Source organism: Leishmania martiniquensis, chromosome 28, assembly GCF_017916325.1.
Source record: "Leishmania martiniquensis isolate LSCM1 chromosome 28, whole genome shotgun sequence".
NCBI classification, from domain to species: Eukaryota; Euglenozoa; class Kinetoplastea; order Trypanosomatida; family Trypanosomatidae; genus Leishmania; species Leishmania martiniquensis.
In genome coordinates this window covers 806,983-829,296 of record NC_090163.1, presented here as the reverse complement: position 1 = coordinate 829,296, position 22,314 = coordinate 806,983, and the positions used below count along the sequence as shown (strand labels likewise).

General features: G+C 56.7%; 10 protein-coding genes across 10 annotated transcripts; all 10 read left to right on the top strand.

Annotated features, from left to right (window-relative positions):
* Nucleotides 1-60: 60 nt before the first annotated feature.
* Nucleotides 61-405, top strand: LSCM1_03240 (uncharacterized protein; the record flags this gene model as incomplete). The annotated part of the gene is made up of 1 exon (XM_067320788.1): nucleotides 61-405. The coding sequence occupies one exon, from the start codon at nucleotides 61-63 to the stop codon at nucleotides 403-405; it is 345 nt and encodes a 114-aa protein (XP_067177398.1).
* Nucleotides 406-683: 278 nt separating this feature from the next.
* LSCM1_03239 (uncharacterized protein) lies at nucleotides 684-2,567 on the top strand (the record flags this gene model as incomplete). The annotated part of the gene is made up of 1 exon (XM_067320787.1): nucleotides 684-2,567. The coding sequence occupies one exon, from the start codon at nucleotides 684-686 to the stop codon at nucleotides 2,565-2,567; it is 1,884 nt and encodes a 627-aa protein (XP_067177397.1).
* A 484-nt stretch (nucleotides 2,568-3,051) lies between these two features.
* On the top strand, nucleotides 3,052-4,665 carry LSCM1_03238 (uncharacterized protein; the record flags this gene model as incomplete). The annotated part of the gene is made up of 1 exon (XM_067320786.1): nucleotides 3,052-4,665. The coding sequence occupies one exon, from the start codon at nucleotides 3,052-3,054 to the stop codon at nucleotides 4,663-4,665; it is 1,614 nt and encodes a 537-aa protein (XP_067177396.1).
* Nucleotides 4,666-6,408: 1,743 nt separating this feature from the next.
* Nucleotides 6,409-7,569, top strand: LSCM1_03237 (uncharacterized protein; the record flags this gene model as incomplete). The annotated part of the gene is made up of 1 exon (XM_067320785.1): nucleotides 6,409-7,569. The coding sequence occupies one exon, from the start codon at nucleotides 6,409-6,411 to the stop codon at nucleotides 7,567-7,569; it is 1,161 nt and encodes a 386-aa protein (XP_067177395.1).
* Nucleotides 7,570-8,416: 847 nt separating this feature from the next.
* Nucleotides 8,417-8,830, top strand: LSCM1_03236 (uncharacterized protein; the record flags this gene model as incomplete). Its single annotated transcript, XM_067320784.1, has 1 exon — nucleotides 8,417-8,830. One exon carries the CDS (start codon nucleotides 8,417-8,419, stop codon nucleotides 8,828-8,830), a length of 414 nt encoding a protein of 137 aa, XP_067177394.1.
* Nucleotides 8,831-9,457: 627 nt separating this feature from the next.
* On the top strand, nucleotides 9,458-12,475 carry LSCM1_03235 (uncharacterized protein; the record flags this gene model as incomplete). The annotated part of the gene is made up of 1 exon (XM_067320783.1): nucleotides 9,458-12,475. One exon carries the CDS (start codon nucleotides 9,458-9,460, stop codon nucleotides 12,473-12,475), a length of 3,018 nt encoding a protein of 1,005 aa, XP_067177393.1.
* Nucleotides 12,476-13,163: 688 nt separating this feature from the next.
* On the top strand, nucleotides 13,164-13,760 carry LSCM1_03234 (uncharacterized protein; the record flags this gene model as incomplete). The annotated part of the gene is made up of 1 exon (XM_067320782.1): nucleotides 13,164-13,760. One exon carries the CDS (start codon nucleotides 13,164-13,166, stop codon nucleotides 13,758-13,760), a length of 597 nt encoding a protein of 198 aa, XP_067177392.1.
* Nucleotides 13,761-14,864: 1,104 nt separating this feature from the next.
* LSCM1_03233 (uncharacterized protein) lies at nucleotides 14,865-15,386 on the top strand (the record flags this gene model as incomplete). The annotated part of the gene is made up of 1 exon (XM_067320781.1): nucleotides 14,865-15,386. One exon carries the CDS (start codon nucleotides 14,865-14,867, stop codon nucleotides 15,384-15,386), a length of 522 nt encoding a protein of 173 aa, XP_067177391.1.
* Nucleotides 15,387-16,410: 1,024 nt separating this feature from the next.
* LSCM1_03232 (uncharacterized protein) lies at nucleotides 16,411-18,153 on the top strand (the record flags this gene model as incomplete). Its single annotated transcript, XM_067320780.1, has 1 exon — nucleotides 16,411-18,153. One exon carries the CDS (start codon nucleotides 16,411-16,413, stop codon nucleotides 18,151-18,153), a length of 1,743 nt encoding a protein of 580 aa, XP_067177390.1.
* Nucleotides 18,154-18,945: 792 nt separating this feature from the next.
* On the top strand, nucleotides 18,946-20,607 carry LSCM1_03231 (uncharacterized protein; the record flags this gene model as incomplete). The annotated part of the gene is made up of 1 exon (XM_067320779.1): nucleotides 18,946-20,607. The coding sequence occupies one exon, from the start codon at nucleotides 18,946-18,948 to the stop codon at nucleotides 20,605-20,607; it is 1,662 nt and encodes a 553-aa protein (XP_067177389.1).
* Between the last annotated feature and the right edge of the window lie 1,707 nt (nucleotides 20,608-22,314).

Sequence of the window (22,314 nt, the reverse complement as noted above, 5' to 3'; positions counted from 1 at the left end):
TTTATCCTGTCAGGGGTCATATTTGGTGCCGCCCTCCTTGTCTTTTCAGATGGAGCAGTGATGGCAAGTAAGGCGACTTTACCATATAACTTTCTCATGTGGCTACCCATGCTAGTTGGGTTACTCGGTAGCTTCGTTTTGCTGCTTGTGAAGCCCATGTACATCTTGGGCTCAGAAACTGAGATGGATGACGACGAAGACGTGATAAAGAAGGATAAAAGTATGTTCTTCATGGCAACACTCCTTCTCTTCACGTCCATCTGTCTTTCCGTCTGGAAGACGGTGGATCCCTATGGGAGCAAAGGAGTGGCCTGGCCAGGAGTTGCGCTGCTGGTGAACTCGTTGCTTCTTCTGCTTATGAACTGTGCTTTGTTTATTGCTCGTGTGCAGTATGATGAGGAGTGAAAATGAGGAAGAAAAAGAAGGGAAACTCCTACGTCTGTCGGCTCGACTCATGGGCTGTGCTTCTTATGCTGCCACATCAGGACAAGAGTATATTCTTAGGTGCACTGCTTCAAGCATGTTGCAAAGTCGCTCCTTTTTGCTAATTGTAATGAGCACATCCCTCTTGTCCTTAACTCCACCTCTACCTTGATCGCTCGAACTCCTTGTGCCTTGCTTCGACCCGTCGTTTTCGATAATTAAGTGGTGTATACAGGACGAGGTGAGCAATCCGGCCAACAATGGACTCGCTGCGAGGATCTAGCCAGGTATCACCTGAGCATTTGAAATCCATGAAGTCCGCAATTCACTCTTTCCTACACGAAACCAATGTGTACGACTCGATACGCGACATTGTTGATACCTATGTCTCAGAGCACGGCAATGACGGGATCTCGGACGAAAACCCCAGCGCCATCATGCGGATTGTGAAAGAAAAAGGAATACTCCAGGAGCTTGTTAGTCAGATTCAGTCTCGCTCTACCGCAGGCGTGGCGACTTCCGTCACCATACCAACCGACGGGCGGTACTACCTTCTTGTCCGATTGAATGGCGGGCGCGCTTTTGTGGACAACCTTGACCTAGCGCCCTCAACTGTGCACAAGCGTTCTGTTTTCTTCGCTGCTCAGTTTGGAAGCCAGAGGTTCAAATCTGCTTTGAAAGCGTGCTCTGCAGAACCCGTATTTGATGACGAGTTCCTATTTGAAGTGGACGCCACCGGGTTCGGGTTTGGTGAAGCGGATCTTATCGAAGTATCGACCCCTTTTCACATTGCCGTCTTGCGAGAAAATGCGCAACTCAACGTCGCTGAGCTCCTGGGCGAGAACATCATAGAATGGAGAAAAGTGCTAAAAAGCGGTTATCTAGGGCTCACGGTGGAACTCTGTGGCAGAAACGCCGGAGTACCAGCAGGTATTGTAGACCTACAGCTGGAGCTAGTGTCGAAAAAGCGAATTCGATACAAGGAAGAAGATATTGCGTCACGTGTGGAGCAGCAGCGTGTTGCCGTCACTAACGCTGACCGCGAATTCCTGGTGTACTCTCGGCGATGGTGGTCAGAGTATCAGGGCCTCCGCCCCACACACAAAGAGCGCAGGGTGCGACTATTTGCATCCACCTCGACTGGGAGGATGGTGCCTCTGACCCACTTTGTTTCGCCGATACAGGCCGAGTTCGGCCTCGACTCACCGCAAGATGCCGCGCGTTTTGTCTCGCTACTGCGCGTCACAACTGAGGGAGCCGGCTCCGTAGGCATATTGAGCGCTGAGGAAAGTAGCTGGCTGTCGCCTTTCATTTTTCTCTCGCAGAGGCAAGGCCACCACTGCAACCACGCCGCTCTTCTTTGCTCTCTCTTGCTGGGTTTTGGTATTGACGCCTTCTGCGCTGTCGGGTCTTGCCACAATGGTGACATCAACGTCTTCGTTGTGTCCAGGTCCATCGATGCTGCTGGCTCTGCCAAGGTCACGGTGTGGAACCCTACGTCGGGTGAGCGGTCTCTGCCAAGCGAGCAGGAGACGTTTGCTACCGTCGACTGCATCTTCAATAACAAGTCCTTCTTTGCCAATTGCCAAGCCTCGAACAGCATCGCTACTACGTCATTTGAGTACTACAACGAAGAGCTCTGGAAGCCACTGAACGTGCTGAAGCTGCGAATGGTGCCACGGTACCCTCCTGCACCGCTTCTGTTTGAAACTGTCGCTGCGTCGTCGATCGAGCGCTCACTGGAAATTCAGCTTCGAGCAGCAATTTCAACGTACCGCGACTCTTTTGGCGTGGTGACGACGTACGACAACACGGTTTCGTACGTGCTGTCGCAGGCACTGCTACTCTACGAGCGTCAGCAGAGCGAAGGCCGCGCGGAGAGCTTCGCCCTTTTTCAAGAGTCTGTAAAGGGTGTCCTAGGAGCAGGGAAAACCTTCAAGGCTATCCCAGTGAACGTTTCGTACCTTGACGCGGGCAGCGTGATGGACGTGGTGCGCGCTGCGTCGGTGGGGAGGGAGATTTTGGATACTGTGGTGGACAGTGCCAAGTTCGGAGTGCGGGTGAAGGTATTCTGTTTTCCGGAGCGGGTGTTTTCCGTTTGGGTGATGATTGCGGTCAACTACAGCGCGGCCAGCGTTTCATAGTCGACTTTCTCTTTTACCTGTATCGCATTATGCACCGTTCCGCTGGGGTCTCTACATATACATTACCAAGTGACGCATCGACTTTGGAAGATGACTTTGCATTTACCCCTTTCAAAATACAGCACGAAGGCGTAGCTCGTAGCTCAGAGCGAGCGGCGGACATCGCTCCACATAGTGATCTTGCTGTCAGCCACGTCAAAGAAAAGTAGCATTGCACTCCCCTAGCCCGATCATGCATGGACTTAAGGTCATCCAGCGCTACTTACTGCAGTGCTGGGGGCTGCCCGAGGGCTTTCTGCGGACTACTGAACCTGCTGATTGACTTCATACCTCCCTCTCCTTTCCTCTGCATCTTTTTGTGTTTCGCATCACACGGGGCGCCTGCGGTATTAGAATAGGGTGCCTTTTCCCGCAACTTGCTGTTTGGTACTGTCGCACCCTCTGCACCTTAGATCGTTGGTCGTGCTACGAATCAGTCGTGCAGATGCAACGTTTCATCAATGCGCTGCTCAGCAGGCGCCGCGCCGCGCCTTTTCGGGCCCACCGGAATCTTTTGCCTCTGGCGAACATGGTGCGTAGCTTCTCTATGACCAGTGTTGTGTACAAAGGATCAACGCCCGCTACTAGCTCGAGTATTGGCGATCCAGATCCGCCGACGAGGACAAGTGCGCGCGCAGCGACGTCGGCACGCGCCGTCTCTATCACGAACAGCGATGGCCATCATGTCGACGTCACCCCGCTAAACTCATTTGCAGAGCTGCGCGATGCGCCGCCGTGGCTGGCGGAGGGGCTGAGGACGCTCAAATACCCTTCTACGACTGACATTCAGAAGTTTACGATACCCCTGCTAGCCAACGGTCACGATGTTATCGGACTCGCGCCAACAGGCTCAGGAAAGACGGTTGCGTTTGCGGTTCCAGCTCTCACAGCACTCCAGCGCAACCCCGATAACACGCCCTGCGTTCTAGTTCTCGCTCCGACACGGGAACTAGTTCAGCAAACCACTAAGGTTTTTCAGGACCTCTCATGTGGGCAAGTGCGCGTCTGCGAGGCCTACGGCGGCGCCCCGCGAGATCTGCAGGCTCGCCGACTTCGAAACGGTTGTGATGTGCTCATTGCTTGCCCAGGGCGACTCAAGGACTTTCTCGACGGCGGCGACGTGTCCATTCGCAATATGTCGTTTCTGGTCTTTGACGAAGCAGATCGCCTTCTTGACATGGGGTTCCAGGCTGCTTTGGATGAGATTATGGCCTACTTCGACTCAGCCTCGCACCCGCAGACGATGATGTGGTCGGCGACGTGGCCGAAGTCGGTGCAAGAGATGGCGCGCAAGTATCTCTCCAACGATCGTGTTTTGATTCGAGCCGGCACGGCCGGCACAGGGCTGCAGGTGAATGAGCAAATCAAGCAAGAGTTTTTCTTCTGTCACACCTTCATAGAGCGAATCGAGAAGCTCGGGTCACTGGTCGAGGAAGGCACCATCGATGACAACAAGGACAAACTCATGATCTTCGTAGAGCGCCAGACGGATACGGAGGATACAGCCAGGGCATTCAGCCAGCGACTTGGAATCGATGTTCGTTACATAGGGACGATTCACGGTGGTCTGTCGCAGCGGCAGCGGGACAGGGTCATGGACATGTTCAAGAAGAACCAAATTCGCCTTCTCGTCGCGACTGATGTTGCCTCTCGTGGTTTAGACATTCCTGACGTGACGTGCGTGGTGAACTTTCAGGCCCCAAAGAGCATCGATAGCTACTGCCATCGCATTGGCCGTACAGGCCGCGCCGGTCGAACCGGTACGGCTTACACATTCCTTGGCCACGAGAACGGTAGTCTTGCTACGGACCTCGTGGACTATTTGAATCAGTGTCGTGCTACTGTCCCAACAGAGTTAGTGCAGCTCGCCGAGCGCTACCGGCATCGGATGCAGCAGCAGGAGCGCTTCAAGAGGGGCGGTCGAGGCGATTTCTCCCGAGAAAGCAACAGTGAGTTGGTTAGTCGCCGCGGTGATCGAGGCGCTTCCCGCAATTTTATCTCTCGCAAGTCGACGTCGCGCAAGGACGTTGAGGACCTTCCATCCGCTTTGGACTGGTGAGCACACTCACGAGAACAGCAAGTAGTGTGGGTTCATTTTTTAAGCCGCACCCCGACCTGAATCCTTCTGTTTCCGCTCTTGGAGGTCAATCCGATAACATCGATTGTGGCTTGTCCTATGTTAAGGCCTTCCATTCGATTCTTTTCCCTTTAGAGATTTGATGTGGTTTCGTTTGTTTTTATTCTCCTTCGGAGCTTTTTTCGCTTTTCTGTCTTTCATCTGTTTTTCCTTCGCTTCGTGTCTTCACTCTGTCTCCCTGACGATGGGGAGGGGGGACACCTCAGGGCCTGGCAGCTCAGCGGCCCCGCACCGGATCGCTGCGCAGGGAAGCCAAGCAGCCGCTATGCTGTCCAGTGCCGATCCACTTCTCGCGGCGACAAGGTCAAATGCCCACGGCGTGGGGAGGTCAGGGTGATGTATCGCCACGGATGGCGGCGGCGAGGTCCTGGGCGGCGTTGCCCCGGAGCGACCTGCGGCAGTAGGCGCGGCTGCACCATCCATGTGGTAGGCAACGTGCCGACGTGAGTCGAGCGTGTCTCGCCCGGCCCTCACTGCTCACTGACGGGGAGCCTGAGCCGCACTCCGAGGGATGCGGCAGGTGACGCCCGGCGTCATGGGAGCGACTGTGGGGCGACCTGTGCAGTGAGCGGTGTGTAGAGTTCGAGACCAAGGTGGTTGCCCGATGACGGAGTTGGCCTTGCTGTGTGGCGTGCCCGCCGCCGCTTCGCACGTGCGCGATGCGCCTGTGGCAGGCAGGGGCAGAGTGGAGCTTCACTCGTGTAGTATGGCAGAATGTACGCGCTGAACTTGAAAATAACAGTTTTGTGGTCGGCTTTCGTGTCTGGGCCTCCATGTGCTGTTAGTGGGGTGTGTGGTTCGCATATAGCGTGACGGCATGTATGCGTTTTAAAAAAGTCAGCAAACCGTGTGAATGTTTTTAGTTGAGTTCTGCGTTCCTCTGCAGTGAGCTCCTCTAGTGAGAGGCGTTTTTTTTTTCGCCTGCGTTTTCTCTTTCGGGTGTGGAGTGGCGCGCGGGCCTTTGAGGGACGAGGAAGAGGGAGAAGCACGCAGATGCGCGAACGTCTTCGGTGTAAATCCGTGATGCACTGTGTTCGGACACAGAGGACAGGCGGGTGATTCCGTTTTTTGTTTTCTTGGCGTTATTTCCTTTGCCCTTTTATGCACAAGCAGCAGCTCCGTTTAATCTGATAAGGACGTAAGGCTGACAGGAAAAGAGATTGCCAGCAGAAGTATACGGGCAAAAGCCGTACAGACTCCCTTTCGCGTTTTTGAAATGGCTTCGAACACGCACAGCCTGCGCGGCTTGCCGAATTCTCTTTGGGAGGGCGTCCGCCCTTTCTACTGTAGGGGAAAGACACGTGCGAGTAGGAAACCGAGCGCTCTCTCGTGTCATGGTCACATACTCGCTCACAGTGCGTCGCGGCCACCACTTTTCGCTTCGTGGAAATTTCGCTTATTGCGCAAATCGCTTCTGACGAGCCGAATCCGCTCATCATCTGCAGTTCTCCTTCCTCTTAGGGTTGCTTCGCTGGAGATCCTCGCGCGCGCGACTTGCGCGCCTCTCTTTACACCTTTTCGTTGTTTCGCGAGCGGGCTAGCAACTCGAAAGCTCGTACTTGGAGGTGCTACAGCCGCAGCAGTTGCCCATCTCGGCGCATCTTCGCAGAGGTCACGCCGAGCGGAACCCCAGTCTCGTATCCTTTGTTTTCGAGGAGACAACTCATGGCTCAAATTATCGGGACCTCACCGGAGGACCTACGGCGGGCGGCTGATGCCCTATTGCAAGGCAATCTTGTCGCCATCCCGACCGAAACTGTCTACGGTTTAGGTGGCAATGCGCTAATTGAGAGTGCTGCCAAGAGAATTTACACCGTGAAAGGGCGCCCATCTACCGATCCGCTCATTTGTCACGTGTACGACCTGGATGGCGTGCGTAAGTTATGGGATCTGAAGTGGGACGAGGGGGCTGCTGAGCTGGCGTGCACAATCGGGTCGGCTCTTTGGCCGGGACCGTTGACGATCATATGCAAAGCAAATCCGTCGCTTCCCGAGTGCGTTACAGGCGGCTCTGGCTACGTCGGGGCTCGCATCCCCGACAATGCGACAACGCTGAAACTGCTCGAAATGGTTGGTGTTCCTGTAGCGGCACCAAGCGCGAACACCTTCGGGCATGTAAGCCCGACGACCGCGCAGCACGTTTACGACGACTTAGCTGCTCGAGACCCGGAGCTGCTAATTATTGACGGCGGACAAAGCACAATCGGCATTGAGTCGACTGTAGCGAAGGTTGAATCGAAAGACTCGGTAGTGGTGCTGCGCAGGGGTCGCACTACCGTGAGCATGATCCACCGCTCCATTGCAGATAGGTATCCACAGACGCGTGTCGAAATTCGAGACATGCGAATCATGAGCGACCCAATGAAGGCGCCGATGGTAAGCCCTGGCCAGCTTCTTACTCACTACTCCCCGCGCGTGCCGTCGTCCCTCCTCACACCCGGTAGTATGGTCGTGCTGACAGCGTCTGCGGATGCGCCGATTTACGTGCGCCGCGGCAAAGACATTGTGCCTCTTAGTGAGACCATTGTTCTTGATTTTAATGGGCACCTATCCCGACTAAGAGAGAGCTGCCTCCTCTACCACGACATGAGCCCTGACGGCAATCCTGAAAAGGGCTGCTTTGCCGTCTTCGATGCGCTGCGCGCGACGGAGACGGTAGAAGGGGCGAGGAGCCTTGTATTTCCACTCATCTCAGAGTGGCCACACAGCAAGGACGACGAAGATTTGCTGGCCGCGATGGAGGATCGACTGTTTCGCGCTGCATCGGGCGTGACGGCCGTGCTCAGCAATGGGGCCGCACCTGCTTCTGAACTACACCCCAGCTAAGGGACCGGGGAGAAGGTACGGAGGCCGACGGCTCACCTCAACCACAGCTCGCTTGCCGGAGGAGCGGGCGGAGGGAGGTGCATATCTCGGGTCCACAAGTCGCTAGCTGCGCGCCAACGAAAAGAACAGGTACGTTTCACACAACTGTCGACTCCAGCGTTTAATCATGGCAGTAACCCTTTTGTTTTCTCCCAAGGTTACCCCTTTCTTCTCGGGCGTTGCGCCACTGCCTTCACGAAGAGCGGCTACGATCACAGCTCAAGAAGCAGCAACTCTTCTTGTGGCCCTTGCTACCCCGAACGCAGGGCTGTAATAAATTCTGTGTATAGCTCGAAAGCTGCTGCGTGCTTGATGGCGCGTCTTGCTCTAAGGTGTAACTATCCGCCTCTCTCTCACTTCTTGTTTTTGTTGCTGCTGTGGCCGTGGCGCTCTTACTCGGATACGGAGAGGCGTGGGAGGGATGAATGACGTGGTGACGTCGTGTGTCGAGCAGGCAAGTACACACGCGCATGCACCTGCATCCGCTATTCTGCACCATCATCTCTCGTGGTGTCAGATCGACGGACTTGCACCTTCAGCGATTTCTGTCTATGACGATTTGCCCCTTTTCCATACTGATTCCCTCTTTTACTCCTATCCACACGGTGTCGTCTGGGACCTCAAGCCAGGATAGGAAGCTTGAAGGCTTGGCGCTTTGCCTCTCTTTCGCTCCTCCTCACATTCCCCCTCCCGGACTCCAACACATCCTTTCCAGCCTCCTTCCCGAAGAGCTTCAACAGGGCGAGCGATAAACATTTCAGTGCCTCACGACCCACATTAGCATGTGCAGTCAGCGAGAGAGGCTATCATGTCGTCTTTACACCCCCGCGATGCTTTCATCCTCCACCAGGAGCACATCCAGCGTATGAACGAGGGCGATGAGGTGGACACCTCAGAGGAGCAGAAGGTTCAGATCGATTTGCAGCGTATCACTGACAACGAATCCACGGCTGTGGTCACCTTCTCTCACGAAGATCACACCCTAGGAAACCCCCTGCGCCATGTTCTGATGCAGAACGCCGCTGTGACGAGCGCTGGCTACGCGATTCCCCACCCGCTGGAGGCGAAGATGCTCTTGCATGTGCAGGCTTCCGACTATGCTGTAGAGGCCGTGGCTAACGGCCTGGAGCGTCTGGCTGAAATCTGTGACGACACAATCAGTAGCTTCGATAAGTGTATGGTAGAACAGCATCGCATGGCTGTTTCTGCACAGCCAGTGTAGAGCATATACAGTGCAGCGGCCCACAAACGCTTTAGGGGGGGGGGAGAATAGGGGGCGGGGGAGAAAGGCGAGCAGGTGAAAGTGGCCTGCCTTCTTTTCTCTCTTTGTCCATTGCCTCTCCCGAGATCTCCTCGACGCAGAAGACCACGCCTTTTGAGTGTTTTTCCCGGATCTAATTCGCCTCCCAAAGGCCCAAGATGATACGTAATGCTTTACCTCATGTCGTGTGTGTCGCCTCTCCGCAAGGCCAGAGACCAACGGACTAAACAGCTCACCCAGCGTCACGGAAGACAGCATGTTGTGAGTGCATTCCAAGAAAGGAGTGTCTCTCTACTTCCAGATGTGGGATTGCGAGCAGCTTGAGTGCGAGGCTACAGTGCCGATGTGCTACGATGGACACTCTGCAAGTCCAACGTTATCCTCCGCCCCTTGACTACGTCTGTAAGTACCCCGAGAGATGCGGCTCTCAGTCCAGGCATCTATGAGAGGGAAAGATGAATGACGCGCTGCGATCTGTTTCCGCCTTATATTCTCTTCTTTCTCGCTCATACGTTTCGTCGTTGTTCATTCTTTCCGTCGGCAGCATACACTGGTGCTGATCGGGACAGCATCGAGAGAAATGCATGAATGAGCTCGAACGTCGCATGGTGTGTGGGCGATGGCGCCACACTATCTGCCTGCATACTCGCAGCTCTGGAAGAGCGCGGTGAGGACGAGGTGATGTTCGCACTTCTTCGGCGCCACCACCCCGACGACTCCTCGACGGTGTCACGGCAGCAGGGTAGCAGAGGTGTAGTCGATGTCAACGAGGAGGCCATGAGAGAGATGCGCATCACCAAAAGAACATGGTGTGCGTTTGTGTTGCTGTTGAAGCAGCGATTCGTCGCCTCACCGCATGGCCAGCGGGCGGGACTTCTTGCGGGCAGAGCGCACGACACATGGGGCGACGAGGGTGGCTTAGAGGATGAGTGCGACGTTGGTATTTACAGTCGAGAAACCTTCTATGCATGCCTAGTAGAAAGTGCGTGCCTGTGCCTAGGCTGGTCGTTTTGCGTGTTTCGCCCAGACGATCCGCCCTTGCGACTGCAGCGGCTGGAGCTGCACCGAAGGCCGCGCTGGAATCTGTGCTCCGAAGATGTCGCGTCCTTGCTTCATGAAGCGCTCTCGACGGAAGCGAGCGGCGCAAGGAGTGGAGAGCGGGAGGTGGCGGAGGCGGGTACCGGCGTACCTGGACGTCTGCCGGTGGAGCAGATCGATGACAATCGCGTCGCCTACTACATGTACACCTCCGGTTCAACGGGGGACCCTAAATGTGTGGTAGCTTCACGGGGAAATCTCAGAGCGTACATGCAGCGCTTCATTTTCGCCAAGGATGGCCTCAACGCGGTCGATGGAGTCTGTCGCTTCTTTGGCCTCTCCTCTCCGTTCTTCGATCCGTCTATTGGGGATATGCTTGTGGGGCTCTGCACGCCTCACGGCGCCCTCTACACGTGCACTCAGGAGGACCTTCTCAGCGGCCGGGCTGCGTCGCTGCTGGTCTGCGCGCAACCAACTCACGTGGTAAGTACTCCAGCGGTTTGTTCTTCTCTTACCACCTCCGGCCATCTGCCGTCGTTACTCCCGTCCTCGACCGCTCCGGTGAAGGTGTTTCTTGGTGGCGAGCGCATGTCTCAAGAGCTGATCAGCCTCTGGGCCGATAAGGTGGAACTGTACAACATCTACGGTGTGACTGAGGTCACCATATACCAGTCGGTGTGGCGCGTTTTTCCAGGCACGAGGGCAGAACACGTGAAGTGCGGGCCCGGCGTGGGTACACGGATTCGGATTGAGATGCTGACTGCTGCATCCGACGAGCTTCTCAGCGACAGGGTCTCTTCCACATCAGAAGATGGATTGCGTCGGGAGCTGTGTGAGTCTGCGAGCGACGATTACGGTGGGGTTATCCTTTATGGGGATCAAGTGTGCTGTGGATACGCAGAGGATAGCACTGTGTCACCGTTCGGCTACGACCCCGTCACTGGAGAGCGCTTCTTTCGCACCGGGGATATCGGGAGGCTTGCGCCGCCAGGTGAGGGAGGCAGGCGGGAGTTGGAGCTGCGAGGTCGTCGAGACTGTCAACTAAAGTTGAACGACCAGCGCGTGGCTTTGGAGGAGGTGGAGGGTACCGTTCAGCGAGCACTAGAGGGACTTTTTTCTCAGTGCGCCTGTTTTTGCGTGAAAACAGCGACAGGCACGCCAACCATTGGTGCGGCGGTTGTGCTGAAGGATGTCGTCGGTGAGGAACTCTTGAGAGAACACAGGGCTGGCGTGGTTGCTGCGTTGCAGGAGCTGCTCGCGCTCCACTTGCCCTCCTTCATGGTGCCGTGCCGCTGGCTGCTGCTCGCCCGCGAAGCTTCCTTGCCGCAGACGCCGACGGGCAAGGTCAGCCGCGCCCAGCTTGCCGTCGACGCTGCCCAAGATCAGCGAGAAGAGCTTGGTGCTCATCTCGAGGAAAAGCATGACCCCTGCATCGGAGAGGAGGATGAGTTGTGCAGGGTCGCGCGTTCTGTGTGGCAATGCGCGCTGGGTGTGCCTGTCTATTGTGATACTCACTACCTTCACGCCGGGGGTGACTCGCTTGGTGCCCTAAAGGTCAGCCGCGCCGTGTACCTCGGGCTCAACGCTGGCTCCGAAGCCGAAATCGACGAGCATGGCAGGCTTCCTACTCGTTTTCAGCCCTGCGTGTTGCTTCAGCACCCCCGCTTCGGCGACTATGTGCAGGCTCTACGCGAGGCATGGCTGGCAGCTTCCTCCATTGGTGCGTCGAAGCCGGAGAGTGGCGACACAGTGCGAGAGTTGTCACTTCCTTTGCCGCCATCGCCAGCTCTCAGCTCTGCAGAGGCACCTACCGATCACTTTCTTCGTGAAGTTGTTGCCGCGCAAGGCGCCGGCATTGCTGACCGACTTCTTCGCAACGGCCTCGCTAACGTCAACGGGTATAACAGTCGTGAACACCGCTGTACTACACCCTTGCACGTGGCTGTTGCGAGCTGCTGCTCCCTCGAGCAGGAGTCGGCGACATTGCGTGTGGTGGAAGTGCTGCTGCAGCACGGCGCCAGGCTTACCGCGGTGACGCCGGATGGCGTGACCGCTGCTCATTTGGCGTCAAGCAGGTCCGCCGCCGTTCTTCAGCGCCTGTTAGACCACGACCAGGCCGTGGCGCACTGTCGCGACGCCCGTCAGCAGTCGCTGTTGCACTTCGCGGCGCGCGGCGGCAACGTTGCAGCGGCTCGTCTTCTCCACCGATATGATCTGAAGCTTGACACGAGAGACAAGTGGCAGCGGACGCCGGCGCACTGGGCCGTTTTGAATGGGCACATGTCGGTACTGGAGGAGATGGCGTTGCACTGCGCCTCTAAAGCGACCAAAAGCTCCGCGGCGGTCGCCACCGTCACGACGACAGAGCCGAACGGCGGCGCCGTGAAGTGGCGGCGCTGTTCAGGAAACGCGACGGCACGGTTTAAGCGGCTAGCGCGGAAAAAGACGCATCTGAGGTACGAGACGCTTCACGAGATAGCTGGGCGTGTGCATCCGGCGGACGATCGTGTCAAGCAACTGTGTGATATTTTGGCTCCCGCAGTGGGCGAAGCTGCTACGACAGAGTAGTAGGAAGGAAGCGACTTATCCCCCAAGGGAGAAAAGGAAGCCCCTTACACAAGTCAAGGCGCCTCATGCACGAGCAGACTCAGCGAGCTCTCCGGTGCGAACGGAGGTGGCTCATTCTCCTTCCCGCCTCCCTTGTGCGGGAGGAGTTCGCGCGCGCGACACCAGCCGTTCTCCTCGTCTTCCATGGGCAGTACACCTCTTGGGCAGCCCACCGTCGAGGGGCCGCATCCTTCTCTAACACCTCCTCTATGCGCCCTTCTCTTTCACGCGCTTGGCTTCACCGTAGAAAACAAACGGTCTGCCTAGGTGCCTGCCACTCCTACCGGCAGAAGGCATTTCTTCGATTCGCGAAGGAGCCACATTCAAGCAAGACGAGGAAGGGGCACTCGCAGCCACCGGGCTCGAAGGGGGAGAGACCCGCCTCCACGCCCGCACATATGCTCTTTCGAAAGAAAGGGCAGCATTCTCTTCCACTCGTATAGACAGCGCAGGGGCGCCATCGGGCGACGGAAAGCGGCAGTTTTTTTTTCTCATTTGGCTGACCTTCATCTCCACACCGACGAAAACGGCGCTTGCATACGGTTGGGCCGAGCTCAAGGGCGCTTCATCAAGCTGTCGTACCCACAGGCGAAGTGCTCAACGGCTCCATCCTTTCTCAGTATCCTCTGCGCACTGCAAGCTCGATAAAATGCTCGCAGAGCCCAGGTCGTCTGTAATACGCGGGGACCGTAGGCTGATAACGTCCAAGTTCACCGATGGGAGCGAGATGGTTGAGGAGTACGACGTGGTGACAGATGCCCTGCTGCTGAGAAAGCGCCGCAGCCGCGATTCCCTCGGCGGCTTGTCTGAGTGGACGATAGAGGTTGGCACCGAGGCACCATCACGCAACCTGGATCGAACTTTGATTGTAGAAGCGAGCGGTAGCCCTGTGGTCGTGCGGCAGGACACAAAGGAAAACTACGTGGTGCGAATTCGGAATCTCCCGTACCCCAGAGACGTGTTTTCTGTCGCGATCGAGCGTGAGGACGGGGACACTGTCGGTAAGATTGTAGTGCGCACGTCAAACAAGAAGTACTTCAAGAGGCTCGATATTCCGGACCTGGAGCGCGCGCGCATACCGTTGGAGAGTGCACACCTGTCCTATGATGTGAAGCATCAAACACTCATCATCCAATACAAGAAGCCACTTTCTGTGCTGACCGCCGAGGCTGCTGCGCGGAAGGAGCGCGCGTCAATGCCCTCAAAGCGCGTCGATGAAAGCAACTCCGACTGCAAGCAACAGTAGGGATCCACGTCTTGACGCTTCCGTTTATCCTTACTTTACCTGCTGCTGCCTTGCGCTGGAGAAGGCTTAGTAATGAGACACCGGCTTATGTGCGTGAGTGCGACCCTGTGTGTGAGAGAGTGGGAGCCGAAAGAGGGGGAGGGTTGACCAGGCAAAGGGTCTGGCCTATGCACCTCAGCCTCCTCCTCGTTTCGTGCAGTGCAGTCACTAACCAGTGTATGTATATAAAGCTGTGGTGTGCCGCACCGTCTGCACGTTGTAGCCTCATGCTTGGCTGGTGTTTGACGATGCAGCGCCTTCTGTCGTTGCTCGAGGTTGGACCGGCGCCGTGAGGCGGGGGAGGAGGAGACACCTTCCCCCCTCTACCATTCACCATCTCGTGTCTTTCAGTCTGTCGTAACTCTTTGGCCACACACATCACACAACAGACACACATACACATACACATAAACACAGAATAGCAGCAGCAAGGGCCCATGAAGCGCTACGCTTGGCGTGTCCCCTATTAAAGCTCTCGTGCTCCTTTTACTGTGCGCACGAACACCAACTGCTACCTCAGCACCTCAGTGCCTTTTATGCCGACTTTCGAAAGCGGTGCTGTGCTTCGCTCCTCATCCAGCTCGCGCTGTTCTGCTTCACGGATGCCGCCCCTTTCCTGGGCTCTCTCCTTTGTTTGGCTAGTCGAAATCGCGCCAGCGCCTGCTGTTCGCCAATCAGCTGCTTTCGTGCTCTCTCTACATCTCCCGTATCTCTACCACATTTCCTGCACACAACTAAATATGCGCCGCAGAAGCCCCTCCGGGTTTCCCGATATCCGTGGTAGTTGCACGGCCGTTTTTTATCGCCACAGCTTCGGTCACTGCTTCCACCATCCTCTTCCTCTTCCTATCAGCTGCGAAACAGGAAAGAGAAATCGGAAGTCAAAACAACGCCTGTGGTAGCTGCAAGGACAACGCCGAGCTGCCTCATCATACAAACTTCACCGCCCGCTTCCACCTTCCATAGGAACCGCGCATATATATATATATATTCTTGTGCTCGTGGCGCGCCCCTCCCGTGGGGGTACACTTGCGTTTCATCCTCTACCTCTGTTAGCTCTTCATCATGCTGCGCGCTACTGCTCGCTGGTTGGTGCGTGACCCAGTGCCGACGGACACAAAGGCGTTTTACACATGGTTTAGCAGCCAGGCCTACCGCCAGGAGCGCGTGATTCCTGGTGGTTACCCCGCTGTCCGAGTGTACCCGGTGTATGGTAAGCGCTGGTTCACAGGCCGCACCGTGGTTGCCATCATCGCTGGTATCTCCATCTTTGGCGCGTGGGTACGCCCAGAGCGTGAGCGCTATAACATGGAAATGATGATCGAGTTCGCGGAACGCCAAGCCGCGCACCTCCCGTACCAGACCGCTGAAGTTAACCTGCGCTGCTTCATTTCAAGTTACAAGCGCTACCGCTACGAGAAGGAGAATCTCATCGACAAGGGTTACGTAGGACTCACGTCAGAGTTCCGCAAATTCTTCTACCATAGCGACGTGTGGCGCCCGCCGCTGCACGACGTGCTTATGCACCCTTACGTGAAGTACGGCGGTCCAATGGGCAGCTACAACTGGTCTGTCGGTTACTTCTAAACGACTGTGTGCCAGCGATGCCCATCTCGCAGGTGCGCAAAGCGGATCTTGTCTGCTTCATTTTTCTTTTTTCTTCTTGTTACGCGCAGTTAGCCTGGCGCGTTTCTTTTACCCGATCTGCCTTATCGCTCGTCCTTGTTGCTCCTCTCTTTCCTCCTTGAATTGTGTGCGTGTGTACATGCGTGTAGTTGAGAAAAGAAAAAGGCCTGCGAGAGGGAGCGCCATAGAGGCACATACACAGAAACATGCTTCTGTTCTCTCTCGCCTTACTCAGATGTCTTTTGTTTCTCTCGTTGCAAGGGGGTGTCTGAATGGCGCGCCAAGGGGCACGCAGCCCAAGGACGGGCTGTCTCGCTGCGAGTTGCTTCGGTGTTGGGGTGAGGTAGGGGTATGAAACGAAAAAACGAAGACAACGGGCGAACAGGCACAGTCCCGTTCGGCAGCAGACGTCGACAAGGACTCGGCTCTTTTTTGTGCGTATGCGCTGCCGAAAGGCGTTTAGTGTCTTCTCGCGTTATTCATCTGCCCGTGCCGTAGCTTTTGACAGACCTTTCCAGTCGTCCTCGTGTCTTCTCGCTTTCCTCGGAGCAGCGATGAGAGGATCGAAAGGACATGTCGCATGCTTGCGGTTAAGGCGGACGCTCTCCGCTCGCCGCCTCGCTACTTCGTATAAATGCCTTTCGCGCTTCTCCTCCTCACTCTGGACATCCCCGGCTGCCGCCTCCGCCTCGTTGGTACTTGCGCCATCGAGACGTCCTGTTTCCTTCTTCGGCGACTGGTCAACACTCAACATTGCCGCCGTACCATCGGTGCCGTGGCATCTCGAGCATGTTTTGCTCTCTCGATACCGAGGGCAATCGCTGCGGGTTTCTCTCTCGATCAAGAGACGTCGAGAGTGGACCCCATAGAGTATCAGCTCGGCAACATATATTTTTCTCGGCCGGCGGTGCGGGACAGTCAATTCCGCTGTCGGGTGCCGCGGTGCACTGTCTCATTGGAGCTGTATTCCTTTCGAGCAAGACCAATGGCATCGTCGTCGCCGCCGGTCAAGATGGACAGCTCTATCCGCGCCACTAGCGAGTATGCTGCCGCCTTCGACCTCGAAGTTTGGAAGGCGCAGCAGCAGCTCCGGTACCAGGCACAGCTGCGTCAGGCTAAGGAGCGTCTGGAGCGCCGCCTGAAGAAGGAGGTACGAGAGTCGGAGACGAAAAGAATGGCAGAACTTGAGCGTCTTCGCCAAGAGCTTGAGGCAATGGGGCACCGCCTGCAGGTGGCTGGTGAGACACTGGAAAAGCGTACCGCGCAACTAGATGCTCGCGAGGCCGCTTTCAACGTGAGACGAGTAAAGGTGGCGGAGAAGCATGAGGCGTACGTCACCCGCGCTGAGGAGCAGGCGCGCCGCACCCGTGAGGATGCACAGCTTGTCCAATCCAGCCTTCAAGCACGATTGCAAGAGAAAGATCGCATCATTCTGCAGCTGCAGGAGAGGGTCAGCTCGGTGCAGCAAGAGTATGATCTGCTCCGGCGACGCGCCGCGCGTTACCTTTCCGAGCAGGTTGACACAGACGGCCAGCGGCTACGGGAGCAGGAGTGCGCGCTGAGCCTGGCGCAGACACAGCTGGCAGAGACGCAGCGCCAGCTGCGCGAGAAAAGCGCCGATGCGGCCCTCCTGGCTGAGTCGAAGTCGACCTTAGAGCATGATGTGCGTGAGCTCAAGCGGCAGCTTGCCAGTGTCACGCGCAAATACCATCGGCTGTGCGAGGAGTGCCAGACGCGCGAGTGGGAGCGTCTGCGCAAGGAGAAGGAGTCTCTGAAGGTGGCGAAGGGGAGGCAGGCCGTACAGGCGCATCGGCTGCAGCAACCGCAGCAGCTGTTGACTGCATCTGTTGGGCCAAATAGCGTTAGCGACACCCTCGCGTGTGCCACCGCGAGGGGTATGACCAGCGATATCGCAGATGGAGATGACTTTTATGCCATGCTGACAGAGCTGAAACATGAGGTGGCGGCCGGGCTAGCGATGATCAATCGGAACTCACGATCAAGTTCGCTTCCCTTCACCATTGTCGAGAGAGCGGCAGAGTCTCCCCAGCCAGCCGCACCCGGAACCAGCCGCCACTCCCACGCTGCTCCGCAGGAGTGGATGCGCGCAACTTGCATCACTGCGCAGGCGAGGGCGGGTGACCATACAACAGGCGCCTCTTCCCGCCAAGACACCACAGTCGAGGCGTCCTCTGTCTCTGAGGTTTCACGCATTTCACAAGCAAAGCCGCCACCGCATGCGCAACAGAGGCTGCGGGTGGGTGAGTCTGCTGCTGAAGTAAGCGTGGTGATGGACATGGGAGATACTTCTGTCGACAGCGCCTATCCGCCAATCGAATTGCAGTCCTGGACGGCATCCGTGGTGGGGGGTGAGGAGGACGATGTTGCTCCCCTGCCCTCCGTGCGCGCCGGCACCCTTCCCCCACTCGCCCCGGGACTGCGTGGCCTCGAGGAGGCGTCGCCTGACGCGGCCTCTGCCCCTGCCACACACGTTTCACCAACTCCAGAGGAGTTCGTGCTCGCCAGGGATGCGCCGCTGCATGACACGTGCAGCGCCGCGAAGTCAGCAGAAGCGCGGCGTGACATGGAGTCCTTTGTCCACCAGCTGAAGATGAATCGCGAGAAGCTCTTGGAGACAGGCGTGTACTCGGAGAGCGACCAGGTAGTGAAGGAGATGGGGGAGAAAATACGCCTCTACGAGCAGTACCTGACCCAGCAGCGACAGTGACGGCTTGGCAGTAGGAAACCGGTAAAATGTGGATAGCAGAGAAGATCAGCGACTTGCCACGCGCTGTCCTTCCCCCCTTCCTAGCCCAGCCCAGCCCAGCAGTTCCACAGTTGCTCTGCCAAGGGGGACGACGTTTCCGGTTCGTATCCCTTCCTCCTCCGCACTCGCTGAATGGCTTAGTTTCTCTCCCTTCTGTTATGGGTTTGGAATGGCGTGAGTGCACGTTGTGTTGCCTGAAAAGCCTGCCGCATTCCCGCTGAACCTGTTCAACTAGACGCAGAAGTGCAGCACGGATCGGATAAAGTATCGTCAGCGCGAGTGTACGCGCTCTCTGCGTGTACACGCTGGTTCGTTTGAGCGGGGCCTCCATGTTGTCTTCTTTCTTCTCCCGCTGACCAAGCGAGGAAAGGGTGTTCGGAGCACACGGATAGTGGTGGAGAGAGAGGGACAAGACGCGCGCGAGATGCCAGGACACTGCGCAGAAGACCAGTTCTGTGCCACTGCGGTCTCTGAAGTCCCAGCAGACGACACTGCAAGTACTTGAGCGGTAAAGCCCAGTGTAGTGGCCCTCGCGATAGCGATCCCTCTGGCAACTGCTTCGTAAACCTATGAACGACTGCTTTCTCTTCATCTTCTGCATGAGCCTCGGTCTTCTCTGTTGCTAGGGAGAGCGCGTGGACAGTGCTGCCATTACCACACATACACACCCGTTTCCATTCACGCTCACACCCCTCCCCCTCCCCCCATACAAAGGGGATTGCTCCCCTCCCCCCGAGTACATACACAGCTCCCATGCATTCGAGAATTCCTCTCTCGATTGTCTTCTCTGCGGAGGGGAAACGACACGCCATCCCGCACCGCACCTTTTGCGTCGCGGCTCAGCCGGCAGACGGAAGCGCTGGCGCGAGCACCGACCTCGGCTCTGCGAGGGAGGGCGTCGCGTTTTTCCGGTACTTGGACTCCAATGACACACGTATCCCTTCACATCCACACCTCAGGGCCTACGCTCACCCAGCCGAAGAGTACGATACGTATGTCGGCGAGGAGGTGTGGGACGATGCTGACGAGACGCCTGCGAGCCCGTCTGGTAAGACCTCTGGACACGATGCAGGGAAGGCCCAGAGCGGAGGTGCCTCTTGCTGCTCCGAATCGGAGGTCGTCGCGCCGGTGCCAAGCTTTGGCAGCGTAGTGGAGTGGGTGAATGAGGTATTTGAATCAGAGGAGTGGGCCTCGGACGGTGTTGTGTTGTGCGGCCGCTACGTGGTGGCGGATGATGGTGCGTGGGTGGTCCCCTCTCGCTCCCCCACGCTCTACACCACACGTGAGGTGTTCTTGCTCATGCGCAACTCGAGCAAGTTCCTGCGCGACGTGCACACACAGATGATCGACCTGAAAGCCGAAGCGCAGAGAGGCTCAGACGGTGATTCTTTGACGCTCGAGTTCACGCTCGCTAAGTCTCTTGCTGGATCTGGCGCGAGCGAGATGCGGGCAATTCTTCCCTACCCGCTGCACTTCAGCCCTAGGACGCACACCTGGGCCGTGGAGGACAACGCTGTATCCTTGTCCTTCACCGGAATCGGCCAGCGTGTGACAGACGTGTGCTTTCCTTCCCTAATGGCGTGGACGGAGGTGGAGCATGATGGTAATTTTCGCCTTATGCAGCGGCGAATCGAGCAGGCTGCGCTACTGGAGCGCACCTGCGCCGCAGACCCGGCGTTCATCCCCCGCCTTGTGAGTATCTTCGATAAGGGAAGGCATCTGAGGCTCGGCTTGGATGACATTTCTGGGCAACAGCATCTTCATCCGCACCTGGCGCTTTTTCTCACGGTGGACTTGCTCTTTGAGAGTCCCTCGCTTCCGATTTACGTGCTGAGCGCGAAGGCGCGCGTGTTTGAGGTCGCTCCTCGCACCTCGGCTGCGTGGGCGGCAATCGCTAACGCCCCAGAGTGGCATCTATGGACTCCATTACTTGCCGATGCGGACACCATAGGCACAGATGACGCGCTTGATGACGTTGCCGCTGCTACCGCAGCCAACGCTGCTTGCGTTGTCGACAATAGCACCCACACTGCGTCCTTAGGAGAGGGCAGGGAGGCAGAGGAAGCGGAGGAGGAAGAAGAGGACGTGGCCGCTAGCTTCCTTAACTTCTTCCGCATGTTCAGAGGCATCGCTCACTGGAATCAGTACGTGACCGCTATGGTAGCGCGTCTCCAGCATCGTTTCGGCGGTGCCACGAGCTGTCAAGACTCGAACAAGCTCTCTCTCGGTGTTCAGCACTACTGTGTGATTGCATCCGAAAGCACTGACTTGGTGACTTGCATGGATACGCTGTCGAAGCGTGGGCTTCCGCTGGAGCTGATGCACCCCGAGTTGCTGCAGGTGAACGAAGAAGCAGGAGCGTTTTTGAAAATGCTCAGTGATGGATTGCGCAAGCGACTCGGCGGGAATGGCTGAGCGAAGGGTGGAACAGCGGGACGAGGTAAGCAGTGGAGAGAGGCTCAAGTGCATCCGTGAGGCTCTTTTCGGGCTCGTCTTACGCTCTTCAACGCACACAGGGAATACTGTGTGCGCGTGTGCGCGCCGCTCTTCTCTCTCTGTGTTCTTTTGGCCCCTTTATTACCCGTATCATGCATGTGCTTCGTCTCGTACTCGTGGGCAGGCTTCCCTTTCTTCCTTTCACTTGGCTGGAAGAAAGGCAAGTAGTGTGCCGTGCTAGCAAGAGGGGCTGTCATCGCTGCCGCCGAAAGTATGCCGTATACTTCCCCCCTCCCCTCCCCCCACAGACACATACACACATACACAGAGAGGTGTGTGCGTGTGCCTGCATGCTCTGCAGCTGTGTGGGAGGCGCACCAATCATGGTCGGATGCGCGGCATATCGGCACACGAAACGAGGCTGAGAAACGCAACGGAGTGAAAAGGGTAAAGTGGGAGGATGAACAAAGAAAACGTGAAGAAGAAGACATGATCGGCCGCGGCACGCACTTACACACACGTCTATGCACCTACATAACTATGCAACTGGTGGTGGCGCAGATCTCGCTTCTTGTGCGCACATGTTCTCATGCTGCAACAGGGAAAAGGAATCCTGTTGCACTCACAGTAAACACGGCATTGCTGTGCTTCTCAATAACGACACAGAGTGCGGCAGCGCCATCAAGCAGAGGGAGCTCACTGAGGTCAGCAGGCAGAGGAAGAGGGGCAACGAAGAGTCGGGCGTGCGGAGAGTACGAGGCAGCGTCTTCTGAGCGCTTTAGTCGTCCTTCCCTCCTTCTTCCTGCCAAAACGGAAACCCACTGCCCCTACGCACTGCTGATACTGCTTCCGCACCGCCTGACAATCCGACACATAAGTCCCTCTTGCTCCACTTTTGTTTTTCGTCTCCCGCCTTGTTTCGCTGCTTCTCGAATCTCTCTCCACGTGGCATCACGCTCAACCTCGGATGGCGACACGGTCTTGCTCCATGATTTCCCGCGCAAGAGCACGCGCACACACTTTAGCAGAGCGAAAAAAAGCCAAAGGAAAAGAACAAGCAAACATTCAAGGGTGTATTCGTGGCGCATAGACTCAACTGGACTGCCTCCACGACAAACGCTTAAAAGCGGGAAGCACTTTGTATCCGTATATCTTGTGAATGAGCTGAGGTGTGTACTTATCCCCCTCTCCCAACCCGCCTTGCACTGCTTCCGCGTTTGCTCTCTTGTCTCTTCGCTTTTTCCTCAAGCTGTATTGCTTCACCACCCAGGATTTTTTTTTTTGCGTGCGCGCACCCGTTCCTCTCTGTGTGCCTGTATCTGCGCCCCTGGAGAGAGATTTCAGGCGCCCATATCTATTGCTTCCTTCGTCGCTTTTGCTGTTCTGCTCGTGCACGGTAAGCGAACCCGTGCAGGTGCCCTGCGCGCAATTAGCGAGGCTGCGCTTCTGCTAGACGAAACGAACGACTTCGTATCGCGCGGTTATCGGGGTTGGGCTCACACATTTACGCACGCCCACTGAAACACTGCCGTCGACATATCCATACGCGATCAAGCGGCGGAGCTGCCGTTGCAGACACGACTGCGGATGCTGAAAGCGGCACCACTTTTCTCGCAAAGAAATATATACATATATTCAGTTCATCACAGACGAAAGGAGCAGCTGCAGCATCGGCGAGCATAGCAC